Below are 16,764 nucleotides of genomic sequence, written 5' to 3'. Positions count from 1 at the left end.
TTAGTCAAAGTTCATGTGTCGTACTGGAGCTGACAAAACCATGCATTCAGGAAATCAATATGACTTAATCCTCCCTCAACTTTATTGGGGTAAATGAAGACATCTTTGTCGCATACCCAAGAGCCACTGTGTGTTGTGTGGCAGTATAATCTCACACTTAAAAGGGCATGGCCAGTATCCATAATGTACTTTCCATCTACCATATATCTCGACAGACGGTTAGTTACTATCTAAACATTTTTTATTACTCATTGGAAAGAGTGAAATATTACCAACCAACCACAGTATACTGTACTTATGTGAACATGCAAACCTTAAATATCCTTACCAATTTTAGGTGTGTGGGCCTGGGTAAGATCCAGGTGACTATGTTGATAATCATGTTGGTGGCTGCCTATTGGGAAAACAATGAAAAGGTTAGGTTTGGAAATCAAATGAAACATTACCAAAGATTCACATTATGTGCATTTCATGTCAGATAAATGGCTGTTAATACATGACAATATGATCAACTTTTCCCAAATTTTTGTGATCATTGACTCTTGTAATGCAGGCTGACTGGACACCACTGTGAATGATCACATAAACCTATGTCCCATTGACAGACATGTTAGTAAATTGTCTTTGCGTTACTAAATTCAAAGTAGGAGATCTGTCCAGAGATAGCAGTGGTGTGCTTTGATATCTGACTGATGATTTATGGGATTTTGTGCATATTTACTCTACTACACAGTCACATTTTAAGGCAGGCATTTTGTGCTATTCCCTTTTGAGCAACGAAGAATGAGGGAAGAAAGATTTCATCAGAATCATCAACTTCCTGACATCTGTGGGACTAAATGTCATGTGACAGAGTGAATATGCTCCCTTTATTCAATGAGGTCTATTTGGTCAATGTAGAGCACAGTTTCTCCTCTACTACAGCAGCAGATGCAGGACACTGTACCTTATTTGCATTTCAACAAATTCATTGATCATCCCATTAGAACCCTAAATACAAAAGAAACTCAAATAAAATGTGAACTCTTTAGAATGTTTAACGTGAAGTGACAGGAGAGCATCTCCGTGGCGTTAGAAAAACAGTTGCTTTCTTTCTGTCACTGTGACTTGCTAATGGAGAGTTGTGACAGTTACAAAAAAGATGTGTGGCAACACAAGCCTTCATTTTGTCTGCTGGTTTTGGATAAGTAGCTGGAACTGCACATAACATACATTTTGCAGGGAAAATTGCTTCCTGTTGGAGAGATTTATGTCAAAGCAATCAGCACAGTAGGGTCAAGTACCTTGTTAAATTGGATTTTACCACAGTTCTAAAGGAATAGCTTTTTAGAAACAATACAATGGAGTAGAACAACAACCAATGGACAACATCATCCAATTAAATGGCAATGTACAGGTATTCCAAATCCCAATATCCTTTACGAACATAAAACGAGATTTGTGCCCAATCTACCTTCACACTATAGCTGTATTGCCCTGTTCAATCACCTTGTTTGATCAAGGGACCAATTACACGATCTTCAGATGGCTGAGCTAAACTAACCTGCTTTGAGCTTGCCAGGGAAAACGTTTTACACTGAAAAGAAGAGGTTCCCTGCTATCTACAAACTGTCTAACAACCAGGCCGTCCTAAAAAAACATGTTGGAATACTTCAGGTTTCTAAAGGTTGTTCAAAAACTGATTGGAGTGACTGCTCCTATATCTGCCTTCCTGTTGTATTGGCTTTCTTTTGGCTTTTCATAAATGTTGGTAACATTCCATTTTTCTTATACAGTATATGCATCCATTTTGTATTGCATCACCATTGATTATCTTCTCAGAGTGGACCTCCTACAGTTGCACGCCTTAAAAGGTTAAGCAAATGTGAACAACCGCAGATGATGTTGTTTGCTGAAGAACACCTACATCCTGTCTGGTGTGTGTAAGGAGGTGGGAAGATGTCATGCCCCAGGACTCCCATATCCACCCACCACTATGTAAATGCATCAACTCATGAATCAGATGTACAGTAGAAAAGTCACACGACTCTCAGAAATTCAGGTGTCCAGTCATTTCATTCCAGTCTGTAACGTGTCCAGAAACAGGAACAGGACTATTTGGATGAACAGCTGTACTGCCTGCTGGGCTCTGGGTCATAAAAATAACAATGAATAGAACAGGCTTGGAACCTCTAAATCTGGTATTTTTACTGGTAAACTCCTGGGTACACTCACAAAGACCTCCATGCCCAACCCATATTGCCGTCGTTGGCTTGAATGGGAAACCCATTCTATTCATTCTTATTTCTATGCTCTGGAGCCTGTCAGTGGAGGGGCTTTGTGAGAATTTGAAATAATGAATGCCATATAACAGTATTGTTGGAGTTATACACATCTGCACTTCAGGTGTAGTTTATCTATTGTAACAGAGCTCATTTGGAATGGTTTTGGTGTGTGAAAGTATTCATTCAGACGTGACAGATCAATGCTTTACTTGATACCAACAATTATTTGCATTTTACCCATTATGAGTCCACATTGTACTTTGTCAATACCCTCAAACCGATATCTCTGGTTATTATAATGAATACACTTTGTTATTACATAGGAACTACATACATACTACATATCTAATGGTTTAACATCACCTCAACATGTCAAACATGCTTGGTTGAACATAATGCAGGCATTTTGGGCACCACTGAGTGAAACGCATCTAGGTTCCAGCAGCTGGACAAGACAGGGGGGATCCCACTGTTACCCAGATCCATTTTGAAAGCCTCACTCTGCCTCTGTCAGTGAAACCTGATGGACTGCCTGTAACGATGAGAGCCCACGCTGTGTCATTACCCTGGCCGTGTGTAAAGTGCCATGTGGGCCCTGCAGGGTGGCTGGCTGGGGCTGAGGCTCACCTCAACTCATCTCTCCTCCTTACACCCTGCGGTGGTAGAGGGAGGGACAGGAGCCTGCTGAGGCAGATGCACTGCAAGAACCTACCATCAATGCAGACAGGTTCTGCATGAATATGGGCTTTGTATCGATATGCTCTGAGACCAGAGGTTCTATTGTGCACAATGCAGGATGTTTTTGGGGTGTGATTATGGTTTGCAGGTGCTGCTTTGTTTCAGTGTACAGCAGCGTAGTTGTTGCTAAAATTCATTATAAGTGAATATCCCAGCTCTTCACACATTCAGAAGAAATCCGGGACTTCTAATTGTTAAGTTCAAGATGACTAACTGAATCCCTGTGCTTCAAAGAAAGAATATTAGTCACTTTACAGACAAAACAACAATAACGATTGGAAGAGAAGACAAAACAATACTGTGAGAGTAAACCTCACGTCATGAGGCACACGTCATGAGGCACAGTGAAAGACGACACTTTGAACAGGTTGCAAGGCTGGATACATCACTGTTGCTTTAAGAAACACTGAGCCACATGAGCTTGAACTAATGCTGGTCTATAACTGTATCTGCCCTACATTGACAAATCTTTAGGGGGTCGGGACATTTTTCATCAACCTCATCTGCCAATGCCATCACAACGTCTGTTAGTTTTCTGCGTCACATACTGCAAAGAGATCCCAGTGATACAACAATTGCATAGTATAAAAAAGTAACAACCATATTGGGAGAGACATAAAAACCAACAGTTGCATGACATTAACCAAAAACATGTTGCAACTTTACCAAACCTCCTCGGTGGCCTGAAGTTTGTTGATCTCGTGACTTGCTAACAAGGATAAGCACAGATTTATCTGATGTCTCCTTCAATTTGAAAGAAGTAACATCATTCAAAGCTGCCTTTATCCCTGCCTTAGCATCTTATCATCTTCTTGAAGGATCCAAGTTGAATGGAACAGCAACACCTGGAATCATGTAGGAGTCATAGGAGAGAAGCATACAGTATCCACTTGCAAAAACAGCACTCTATAGATTGGATATGTAACTAAAAAAATAATTTTAAAAAACATTTAAAAACTACAATTATAATGGCTATACAGAGTCATATGATTTGAATTGATGGGATTGTATCAGTTCTAATGGAAAGGCTATTTTCAACCTCTGAAAAGAAATGCATGAAGCTCAAAGACAGAATTTGCTATTGAGCTTAAGTGGTAATCTAGAACCGACCAAATGTTTTGCATACAGGAACATTTCTCCCATAACCTTCCCCAGATAAGATTTGAGGATCAGACTAATATCAGCCTTTTGCACACTCTCTCTATGGCTGTTTCTATTACTAACAGATGTCTATACTAAAGAGCTGTAAGGGGTGCGAACTGGCGGCAGAGAAGTCAGACGCAGGAGAGAAATAACTGTTTCCAACGGTGCAGTTTATTAACAAAACCCACCGGAAAACAGAATAATAAATGGGTACATAACCCAACGCACACCAGGACAGACGTGCACAATAAACAATCACCGACAAGGACATGAGGGGGAACAGAGGTGTTACGCTCGTCGTTTGAATGAGGAGACCAAGGTGCAGCGTGGTAGGCGAACATCTTACTTTTATTTAAATTAAAACACAGAAAAAACAACAAAATACAAAACGCACGTAAAGTGCTGCAGGCTACACAGCAACTATACAAAATCCAGATCCCACAAACCAAGGTGGGAAAAGGCTGCCTAAGTATAATCCCCAAACAGAGACAACGATAGACAGCTGCCTCTGATTGGGAACCATACCAGGCCAAACAAAGAAATAGGAAAACTAGATTGCCCACCCTAGTCACACCCTGACCTAACCAAAACAGAGAATTAAAAGGATCTCTAAGGTCAGGGCGTGACAAGAGGGTTAAATACACAACATGTAATTGATGGGATTGGAACCAGGTGTGATGGAAGACAGGACAAAACCAAAGGAAAATGAAAAGAGGATCAGCGATGGCTGGAAGGTCGGTGACTTCGAACGCCGCCCGAACAAGGAGAGGGACCAACTTCGGCGGAAGTTGTGACAAGAGCTCTCATATTCATTGAATAAGCCATATTCAAGAATGCTCAACAACCGAATTCATTTAACTTTCAGTGACGCTAATTAAAAATAAAAGGAGTCAGTTTTTCATGGAAGAGATGCAAAAATACTACCGAATGCAAATGATCAATTCATTTCCATTTTAATTTCCCTTTCTTTATTTTTTTGTTTGAATAATTACTTTCTATGTTTTCCCGCAATTATATTCGTATTTTCAGCATAAGGCAATTGTTAATGGGAGAGGTGATGAAACATTTTAATGAAGGAGAAATGCCAGGCTTTGTGAAGACACAACAAGCTGGAAAAAATAACAACTGAAATGACTTTGCAATGAGCTTGGGTTGACCGCACACTGGCATTTAATCACAAAGGTATGGAATGCAAAGTGTAAATGTTTACATTTCAATTACATTTGCTTTCATTTAGCTCGGCTAATTTGTTTTCCCCCACATTTTGAAGAGACAAAGTAAATTGTGTAGCTAAGGTAGACCGGTCAACAAACTTGAGCGTAAGTATTGAGATCTCTGAGCACCTCTACTGCAGCTTTGTGCTGTGAGGTCCATCTATTACAATGTCAAATCAGTGTGTGGCTCTGAATCTCTCAGTCAATCCTCCCTTCCCTCAGAGAGGCCAATGACAGCGGGTTGAGAGTGCTGGTCTAGCGTTCCACATGACGTCGTCCCATTATGGGCCCCCGGGAATGAGGCTCTTTGATCCATTTCCATCGATTCTGTATCGCCTCCCCTATCACCTCCTGACTGTCTTAGGCTGAGGTGAATCATGCTCTGGTGACATACTGCTTCCAGTCAACTGGAGGCTAAAGCCTTCCTCTCCCCTTCAGACTGTCTTAGGCTGAGGTGAATCATGCTCTGGTGGCATACTGCTTCCAGTCAACTGGAGGCTAAAGCCTTCCTCTCCCCTTCAGACTGTCTTAGGCTGAGGTGAATCATGCTCTGGTGGCATACTGCTTCCAGTCAACTGGAGGCTAAAGCCTTCCTCTCCCCTTCAGACTGTCTTAGGCTGAGGTGAATCATGCTCTGGTGGCATACTGCTTCCAGTCAACTGGAGGCTAAAGCCTTCCTCTCCCCTTCAGACTGTCTTAGGCTGAGGTGAATCATGCTCTGGTGGCATACTGCTTCCAGTCAACTGGAGGCTAAAGCCTTCCTCTCCCTTCAGACTGTCTTAGGCTGAGGTGAATCATGCTCTGGTGGCATACTGCTTCCAGTCAACTGGAGGCTAAAGCCTTCCTCTCCCCTTCAGACTGTCTTAGGCTGAGGTGAATCATGCTCTGGTGGCATACTGCTTCCAGTCAACTGGAGGCTAAAGCCTTCCTCTCCCCTTCAGACTGTCTTAGGACTGAATCTTAGGCCCTGACTGGGAATCACATCTGAATCAGACACTGCTCTGGTGGCATACTGCTTCCAGTCAACTGGAGGCTAAAGCCTTCCTCTCCCCTTCAGACTGACCTTGTGATTCATGTACAGGAAATCCCATCTAACACTAACAGCCCTGGACTGGAGGGAATCACATCTAACACTGAGCCCTGGACTGGACTGGAGGGAATCACATCTAACACTGAGCCCTGGACTGGAGGGAATCACATCTAACACCGAAACCTGGACTGGAGGGAATCACATCTAACACCGAGCCCTGGACTGGAGGGAATCACATCTAACACTGATCATTGGACTGGAGGGAATCCCATCTAACACCGAACCCTGGACTGGAGGGAATCATATCTAACACCGAGCCCTGGACTGGAAGGAATCACATCTGGAGTGAATCACATCACATCGAACCCTGGACTGGAGAATCCCATCTAACACTGAGCATCACATCTAACACTGAGCCCTGGACTGGAGGGAATCACATCTGGACTGGACTGGAAGGAATCACATCTAACACCGAACCCTGGACTGGAGTGAATCACATCTAACATCGAACCCTGGACTGGAGGGAATCCCATCTAACACTGAGCCCTGGACTGGAGGGAATCACATCTGACACTGGACTGGAGGGAATCTAACACTGATTATTGGACTGACATCTAACACCGAGCCCTGGACTGGAGGGAATCACATCTAAACAGCCCTGGACGAGCGAATCCTGGACAGGAATTACATCTAACATAGCCCTGGACTTTTAAACTGCATCTTCTAGCCCTGGAGAGCAATGCCCTGGACAGGGTTTTAAAGCCTTTAAGAGCAATTAGTAAAAATAGTCTTCACTCACCTTGACACGCCACGATAAAGGATGGTGATATGCCATCAATGCGCAACCGTTTGACAATTACTTATAGAAACTCTTAGCAGGAAGCTTCGTGTTATTTTACTACTTGTTCAGGCAGTGAAAGATGACTTGGCTCAGTATCCCTTTGTTTATCAGTCGCTTCATCTCGCTTTTTTTATTCCAGCCTTCTTTTCCTACCCAACCCAATTTCTTACCCAGCCCTCCTGCGAGTAACCAATCCTGCAACAATCAATCCACAAGATGAGTACACGAGGTGATTGTATCTATTTACATAATGACTGTGATAGATACTAGTCCTACAGAGTTCAGCTTGTTTATCGTGGCCAAGTATCTGCATGAATTGTTTGCTGTTCATCTTGTTATCCCATCTTCAAAATATTTACCTCGTATCTCCCATCTAAAGTTTGCTAATGAAATGATCGCTCACAGCCCGCAAACATTTGGGGACGCTGATGACGCTAATTAATAGTCGTTGGACACAGTGAGGCGCTACGTGTGATGTGTTGCACTGGATGACATTCGTCTCCTAGCATTTATTAAGACACTTGTGATTAATGGTGTGCTGTCCTCTGATAGGGTGAGAGCCAGAGCTGCAGCCCCAGACTTCGAGTGATGGAGAGAAGGCCACACTTGAGTGCCGCTCGAGAATATATGGACCACATTGATTAGTCGCCTTTCCATGTGTCTTCGCCCATAATGATGAGCGCACTTCTACGTATCTCAGAATAACAGTGTCTGCAATATGCACTCCAGCGCAGTTCTGCCCATATTAATTACAGATCCTGCACACTGGCAGGATTGGAGAGGCTTCTTTGGAAAGTGTTGGGTCTCCCTTTAATTAGCATACTAGGGAAATAATTGACGCCATATGCCTGTCCCCCATGCTACCGTAGCGGGTGGTGGCACAATGCGCAGCAGCTCGTCGGGCATTCCACATCCCATGGTGAGGGTTGTGTCACCCTTCTATCCCCATGCTTTCTAAATGTACAACCACAGAAATTTGGCATCAATAGGCACTTATTAGTGTGCATATACATCAAGGTGATAAGTATCGGCTACTGTCGGCTCGTAGAGGCGGCTCATTAATTGACTTGTTTGGTGGAGGAGTGTTTGTTTGGGTGTCCAGTGTTCTACCCAGTAACCCCTACTCTGATTCTGTGTTGAGGAGTGACAACTAATTAAATAACAGCGGAGTAGCTCTGAGAAACACAGGCATGGTAACTGTTCAAATATCTAACCACTCCTCTCCTCATAACAGTTATTTTAATCACCTTTTCTCCTTACCACTGGGGAGGCAGAGAGACAGAAAAGGAAAATCTGTTTCTCAAAATATGGTATTGATGAGATGGAGATGGAAGTGATTGAACCAGTGGCTGATTATATTTGAGGGAGAAACATTGATAGATGGCACTGGGAGATATTGATCGAACATAGATAAATGCAGTGATGTTGTAGGGGCTTTCACACCAGACTGGTAGGATATGGGCTGATTCCATCCACATAGTTCCTTATCATGGAATATTGTCCTTTTTGTTTTCATAGTAGGACTGCATTAGTCTAAAATCTAACTAGCATAACATCAGAGAAGATGGTACGTCAAGAAGCAAGTGAAGTATTAGAAGACATTGAACATGTGATGGAGGTCAGGGAAGAGAGGTAAGGTGCTTAGGTTGAGGCTTATCTAAATGTATGCATGTTGAAGCCGAGATGTTGATGGACAGACAATATTTCCAAGGGAAACAGGAAAAAACAGGTCCTGCCAGATTGAGTGTGAGTCGAGGGAGGGGGAGGTAAAAAATATTAGCTTTCATGATATGGGAGAGCGTATCATGAGAACACTTTTATTCTGAAATGTGAAATGTTCAATCAGAGAAGCTGAGATGAGAAAATGGACAAGAGGAAATGAGGGAGATGAGGGATAGGAGAGAGAGAGAGAGAGAGAGAGAGAGAGAGAGAGAGAGAGAGAGAGAGAGAGAGAGAGAGAGAGAGAGAGGCTAGAGAAATGATGAGAAGGAGGGTGGAGTGCATGAAAGAGACTGATGTGGGTGGACGGCTGTGTATTGCATCAGAGGAGAGTTTGACAGGATCAGAGAGGAGAGAGGTTTATTTTTTAAAATTTGATTTCACCTTTATTTAACCAGGTAGGCTAGTTGAGAACAAGTTCTCATTTGCAACTGCGACCTGGCCAAGATAAAGCATAGCAGTGAGAACAGACAACAACACAGAGTTACACATGGACAATAAACAATAAACAAGTCAATAACATAGTAGGAAAAAAAAATCTATATACATTGCATGCAAAAGGCATGAGGAGATAGGCAATAAATAGGCCATAAGAGTGAATAATTACAATTTAGCAGATTAACACTGGAGTGATAAATGATCAGATGAACATGTGCAGGTAGAGATACTGGTGTGCAAAAGAGCAGAAAAGTAAATAAAATAAAAACAGTATGGGGATGAGGTAGGTAAATTGGGTGGGCTATATACCGATGGACTATGTACAGCTGCAGCGATCGGTTAGCTGCTGAGATAGCAGATGTTTAAAGTTGGTGAGGGAGATAAAAGTCTCCAACTTCAGAGATTTTTGCAATTCGTTCCAGTTGCAGGCAGCAGAGAACTGGAAGGAAAGGCGGCCAAATTCGGTTTTGGCTTTATGGATGATCAGTGAGATACACCTGCTGGAGCGCGTGCTATGGGTGGGTGTTGCCATCGTAACCAGTGAACTGAAATAAGGCGGAGCTTTACCTTGCATAGACTTGTAGGTGACCTGGAGCCAGTGGGTCTGGCGACGAACATATAGCGAGGGCCAGCCGACAAGAGCATACAGATCGCAGTGGTGGGTGGTATAAGGTGCTTTAGTAACAAAACGGATGGCACTGTGATAAACTGCATCCAGTTTGCTGAGTAGAGTATTGGAAGCTATTTTGTAGATGACATCGCCAAAGTCGAGGATCGGTAGGATAGTCAGTTTTACTAGGGTAAGTTTTGCGGCGTGAGTGAAGGAGGCTTTGTTGCGAAATAGAAAGCCGACTCTAGATTTGATTTTGGATTGGAGATGTTTGATATGAGTCTGGAAGGAGAGTTTACAGTCTAGCCAGACACCTAGGTACTTATAGATGTCCACATATTCTAGGTCAGAACCATCCAGGGTGGTGATGCTAGTCGGGCGTGCGGGTGCAGGCAGCGAACGGTTGAAAAGCATGCATTTGATTTTACTAGCGTTTAAGAGCAGTTGGAGGCCACGGAAGTGTTGTATGGCATTGAAGCTCGTTTGGAGGTTAGATAGCACAGTGTCCAAGGAAGGGCCAGAAGTATACAGAATGGTGTTGTCTGCGTAGAGGTGGATCAGGGAATCGCCCGCAGCAAGAGCAACATCATTGATATGTACAGAGAAAAGAGTCGGCCCGAGAATTGAACCCTGTGGTACCCCCATAAAGACTGCCAGAGGACCGGACAACATGCCCTCCGATTTGACACACTGAACTCTGTCTGCAAAGTAGTTGGTGAACCAGGCAAGGCAGTCATTAGAAAAACCGAGGCTACTGAGTCTGCCGATAAGAATATGGTGATTGACAGAGTCGAAAGCCTTGGCCAGGTCGATGAAGACGGCTGCACAGTACTGTCTTTTATCGATGGCGGTTATGATATCGTTTAGTACCTTGAGCATGGCTGAGGTGCACCCGTGACCGGCTCGGAAACCGGATTGCACAGCGGAGAAGGTACGGTGGGATTCGAGATGGTCAGTGAACTGTTTGTTGACTTGGCTTTCGAAGACCTTAGATAGGCAGGGCAGGATGGATATAGGTCTGTAACAGTTTGGGTCCAGGGTGTCTCCCCCTTTGAAGAGGGGGATGACCGCGGCAGCTTTCCAATCCTTGGGGATCTCAGATGATACGAAGGAGAGATTGAACAGGCTGGAAATAGGGGTTGTGACAATGGCGGCGGACAGTTTCAGAAATAGAGGGTCCAGATTGTCAAGCCCAGCTGATTTGTATAGGTCCAGGTTTTGCAGCTATTTCAGAACATCTGCTATCTGGATTTGGGTAAAGGAGAAGCTGGGGAGGCGTGGGCGAGTAGCTGCGGGGGGGGGGCGGAGTTGTTGGCCAATGTTGGAGAAGCCAGGAGGAAGGCATGGCCAGCCGTTGAGAAATGTTTGTTGAAGTTTTCGATTATCACGGATTTATTGGTGGTGACTGTGTTACCTAGCCTCAGTGCAGTGGGCAGCTGGGAGGAGGTGCTCTTGCTCTCCATGGACTTTACAGTGTTCCAGAATTTTTTGGAGTTAGAGCTACAGGATGCAAATTTCTGCTTGAAAAAAACTGGCCTTTGCTTTCCTGATTGACTGCGTTTATTGGTTCCTGACTTCCCTGAACAGTTGCATATCGAGGGACTATTCGATGCTATTGCAGTCCGCCGCAGGATGTTTTTGTGCTGGTCGAGGGCAGTCAGGTCTGGAGTGAACCAAGGGCTATATCTTTTCTTAGTTCTGCATTTTTTTGAACGGAGCATACTTGTTTAAGATGGTGATGAAGTTACTTTTAAAGAATGGCCAGACATCCTCAACTGACGGGATGAGGTCAATATCCTTCCAGGATACCCGGGCCAGGTCGATTAGAAAGGCCTGCTCGCAGAAGTGTTTTTTGGGAGCGTTTGACAGTGATGAGGGGTGGTTGTTTGACCGCGGACCCGTAGCGGATACAGACAATGAGGCAGTGATCGCTGAGATCCTGATTGAAGACAGCAGAGGTGTATTTGGACGGCAAGTTGGTCAGGAATGTCAATTAGGGTGCCCATGTTTACAGATTTAGGGTTGTACCTGGTGGGTTCCTTGATGATTTGTGTGAGATTGAGGGCATCTAGCTTAGATTGTAGGACTACCGGGGTGTTAAGCATATCCCAGTTTAGGTCACCTAACAGAACAAACTCTGAAGCTAGATGGGGGACGATCAATTCACAGATGGTGTCCAGGGCACAGCTGGGAGCTGAGAGGGGTTGGTAGCAGGCGGCAACAGTGAGAGACTTATTTCTGGAGAGATTTTTTTTTTTTTAATTAGAAGTTCAAACTGTTTGGGCATAGACCTGGAAAGTATGACAGAACTTTGCATGCTCTCTCTGCAGTAGATTGCAACTCCTCCCCCTTTGGCAGTTCTATCTTGACGGAAAGTGTTATAGTTGGGTATGGAAATCTCCAAATTTTTGGTGGCCTTTCTAAGCCAGGATTCAGACACAGCAAGGACATCAGGGTTGGCAGAGTGTGCTAAAGCAGTGAGTAAAACAAACTTAGGGAGGAGGCTTCTGATGTTGACATGCATGAAACCAAGTATTTTTCGATCACAGAAGTCAACAAATGAGGGTGCCTGGGGACATGCAGGGCCTGGGTTTACCTCCACATCACCCGAGGAACAGAGGAGGAGTAGGATGAGGGTGTGGCTAAAGGCAATCAAAACTGGTCGCCTAGAATGTTGGGGACAAGGAATAAAAGGAGCAAATTTATGGGCGTGGTAGAATATATTCAGGGCATAATGTGCAGACAGGGGTATGGTGGGGTGCGGGTACAGCGGAGGTAAGCCCAGGCACTGGGTGATGATAAGAGAGGTTGTATCTCTGGACATGCTGGTTATAATGGGTGAGTTCACCGCATGTGTGTGAGGTGGGACAAAGGAGGTTTCAGAGGTGTGAGGAGTGGAACTAGCGGCTCCATTGTAAACTAAAACAATGATAACTAACCTGAACAACAGTATACAAGGCATATTGATATTTGAGAGAGACATACAGCAAGGCATAAAGTAATCGCAGGTCTTGATTGGGAGAGCTTGCTAAAACAACGAGTGAGACAACAACAGCTAGTCAGCTAACACAACAACAGCAGGTAAAATGGCGATGACTAGGCAGCGAGGGTCGGATTAACTACACATAGATTCTGAGTTCGTGGCTGGGGCCGACAGATAAAACATAAATAAACAGAATGGAGTACCGTGATTAATGGACAGTCCAGCAGGCATCAGCTATGTAGCCAAGTTATCATAGTGTCCAGGGGGCAGCAGTAGATGGAACAGGGAAGCCGCCACTATGCTAGCACGCGGGCGACACAGCGGTTAAAGTTAGTAGCCCGGGGGTGGTAGGGGGGGTCTGCTCAGACGGAGGCCGGTTGAAGGCACAGCGGATGGAGTATTCGTCGGCAGACCAGTCGTGGTGGTGTGGCGGGGGCCGTGTCGACAGAGAATCCAAGCCAGATGGCGAAAGAGGTATTGTAGAATTTGTTTGCAGATGTGCCAAATTGTACTGCTTACCTTGATGATGTGGTGATTCATTCGTCTACTTGGTCTGATCATCTCTCCACTTTGAAAAGTGTGTTTCAGCGGTTGGAGAAGGCTTCTTTAACCCTCAATTTGGCCAAGTGTGAGTTTGGGAAGGCTACAGTGACTTACTTAGGGAAACAAGTGGGACGAGGTCAAGTGCGCCCAGTAACTGCTAAAGTGGAAGCAATTGTTGCTTTTCCTGCTCCCACTACTCGCCGCCAGTTGCGCAGATTCCTGGGGATGGTAGGGTACTATCGTACCTTCTGTAAGAATTTCTCAACGATAGTAGCTCCCCTTTCATCTCTGTTTAGTCCCAAGGTACCATTCAAGTGGTCCAAGGACTGTAACTATGCTTTTGAGTCCGCTAAAGCGCTACTTTGTAGTGCCCCAGTGCTTGCCGCCCCCAACTTTGACAAACCTTTTAAGTTGGAGGTAGATGCTAGTATAGTGGGGGTGGGTGCGGTTCTCTTACAGGAAGATGAAGACGGAGTGGATCGGCCCGTCAGTTTCTTCTCCCGTAAGTTCAACTCGTGTCAGTCAAGGTACTCTACAATTGAATAAGAGACGCTGGCTTTATTGCTTGCCTTACAGTTCTTTGAGGTATATGTGGGCTCCAGTGCCTTGCCTGTAATGGTCTTCACGGACCATAATCCATTGGTGTTCTTGAAACAAATGTACAACCAGAACCGTCGCCTTATGCGATGGGCTCTGATTGTACAAGGATATAATGTACAGATAGCTCATGTGAAGGGCACGGCGAATGTAGTTGCTGACGCTCTATCACGGGTTTACTAACTGGGGATGCGTTGGCTTTTGTTATTGCAAAACTAGGTTTGCAATTTTTGTGGTGGGCGTGTTACGTTCCCCAGTTTATGTGTTGTAGTTTGTGTATTTGCATGTGTTTATTTCAGGAAATGGCTTCCTGAAATCCCTCAAGCAGCTGATTGGGTGACTCCATGGCTAATTGGAGAGCTGACCCCGCCCCCTCGTCAAGACGCAGCTGTCTATATAAAGAGTGTTCTGTTCAGCTGTCTCCAATTTTTACCCATTCAGATTTTCTAGAGAGATTTTGCTAGAGAGATTTTGCTAGAGAGATTTTGCTAAATTTTGCTAGAGAGATTTTGCTAGAGAGAGTAGAGAGATTTTCTAGAGAGATTTTGCTAGAGAGATTTTGCTAGAGAGATTTTGCTAGAGAGATTTTGAGAGATTTTGCTAGAGAGATTTTGCAGAGATTTTGCTAGAGAGATTTTGCTAGAGAGATTTTGCTAGAGAGATTTTGCTAGAGAGATTTTGCTAGAGAGATTTTGCTAGAGAGATTTTGCTGGAGATTTTGCTGGAGATTTTGCTGGCGATTTTGCTGGCGATTTTGCTGGGCTGAGAGTTGGTATGTTTTGTGAGTTTGTTGCTCAGATAGAGCTTATTTGATGTCCTTTGATTCTTAGTTTGTTTGTGAAATTGTTTAATATTCTGTTTCATTTGTTCCCAGGGGGGAAGGGGAAGGCACCTAGGGAGTGCTTAGGCAAGAGGCCCGCGGGCATACATATACCCGTAGCATATTCGCTGTCTAGGCACACTAGGTAAGACCTGGGCGGACCACCCCCTTGTATTTTGGTTAGGGCACCAGGTGGTGCTAAATTAGGTAAGTAGTGGGTAGGCAGGTAAGATAGGAGAGGGGGGGCTTTGAGATTTACTTTCTTTGCTTTGGTTCCGTCCAGCCCCTTTTCCCCATATTACCGTGTGAAGGAATAAAGTCCTGGTAAACGGTACCACATTCTGCCTGTTGTCATTCTTTCTTGCACCTACAGTCCATACCTTTTTCACTTCACGGAGAGTTTAGTTGTAGCAGGGTGTTGCGTTCCCTCTTCATAGAGGCGTGCGTAACTGGTGCTAGCTTCGTGGCAGTGGCGTTAGCCAAGGTCCAGAGTTTACAGCAAGGATCCAGTGGAGTATTGGGCTCTAGCTGTGTATGAGTGGGGTTCGGGTGAACAGCTGAGTAGGCCGGGAGGTGGGGAGGTGGGCCTCAGGGATAGCTTCGGTACTGGGTGCAAGCTAGCTGTGAAGATCAGAAGTAGTGGTCCAGGGATTACGGCAGGAATCCGACGTTGTTGTGAAGAGACAGTTCGATACTGGTAGACTGGCGATTATTATCCATGCTAAAAACAAGGCTGGCTGTGCAGAAGGTAAAAGCCACTAGCCGTGGCTAACAATGACTAAACAGCTTGTAGCTAATTAGCTGGTTAGCTTCTGGAGGTTCTTGAATGTATTCTAAAATTAAAAATAATAGTGATTCGGTATCACATTGGGTGAGGCAGGTTACAGGAAGGTATAATTGAATTAAAAATCTAAAAGAGATTGAAAATAAATATGGGTCCAGTGAATGGTTGGGCTGGCTGGGGACATGGCGATTTAGACAGTTAGTAGGCCAGGGCTAAACAAGCTAGCAGTTAGTAGACCGGGGCAGGCCAGCAGTTAGCAGGCCGGGTTAGCAAGCAAGCAGATAGCAGGGGCTAGAAAGTCAGCCTTTGGGGGACGTCGCAATGGGGTTAAGTCTGTTTTTGCCTCTTCATGCGGTGACGTCGATAGACCGGTCGTGGAATTAGTAGGGTTCCAAGTAGCTCTAGGTAGCTACCAGGCCTAGCTGGTTAGCATAATGGGCCTTCAGCGTGCATCGTGCCTGAGGGGCCTGTTGGAGTCATCGGGCAGATTATGTCGATATTCCAGTTGTAGGGGATCTGCGGGGTTCCATGACCCGTACCGGCTGTAGAAGGGGTCTGGATATTGTAGCCCAGGAGTATGCTTCGGTGATAGCACAGGAGCTCTGGCTTGGCTAGCTTCAAGCTAAGTGGATGGAAACGCTAGCCAGGAGTAGTCATCCGGGGTTGCGGTTAGCTAGTTGTGATGATCCAGATGAAAAGTTTGCGGTGGTAATCCAGGGATAAAAATAATAGGTCCGTTATGCTCTGGTTAGAGTCACGTTGTTCGAACTGGCGAGAGCTATTAGAGCTGAAAGTTAGCTGATGACCGCTGGCAATGGTTTGCTGGTAGTTAGCTGGCAAGCTTCAGTTGAGGGATTCCAGATCCGAAGTAAATATAGATACTTTACAAGAAAAAAAAGCAGATCCACGCTACATTGGGTGAGGCGGGTTGCAGGAGAGTATTTAGATTTTGAGGTTTAGCAAAATATTTTAAAACATGTTAAGGCTCGGGACAATACTGTCCCCTTTGGATGAATTGCGTGCCCATAGTAAACTGAAAA

General features: G+C 44.7%; 1 protein-coding gene across 2 annotated transcripts in view; it reads right to left on the bottom strand.

Moving 5' to 3' along the window:
* Window positions 1-16,764, bottom strand: part of LOC135555384 (protein shisa-6-like) — a 77,434-nt gene that overhangs the window by 10,468 nt on the left and 50,202 nt on the right. For both annotated transcript variants that reach the window (XM_064987757.1, XM_064987758.1), the window contains exon 6: window positions 329-394. In XM_064987757.1, the coding sequence (XP_064843829.1) occupies window positions 329-394 (66 nt within the window). The remainder of the gene's footprint in view (window positions 1-328; window positions 395-16,764) is intronic.

The sequence above is a fragment of the Oncorhynchus masou genome, chromosome 15 (genome assembly GCF_036934945.1).
Source record: "Oncorhynchus masou masou isolate Uvic2021 chromosome 15, UVic_Omas_1.1, whole genome shotgun sequence".
Lineage (NCBI taxonomy): Eukaryota > Metazoa > Chordata > Actinopteri > Salmoniformes > Salmonidae > Oncorhynchus > Oncorhynchus masou.
This window is presented reverse-complemented; position numbering and strand designations above follow the sequence as displayed.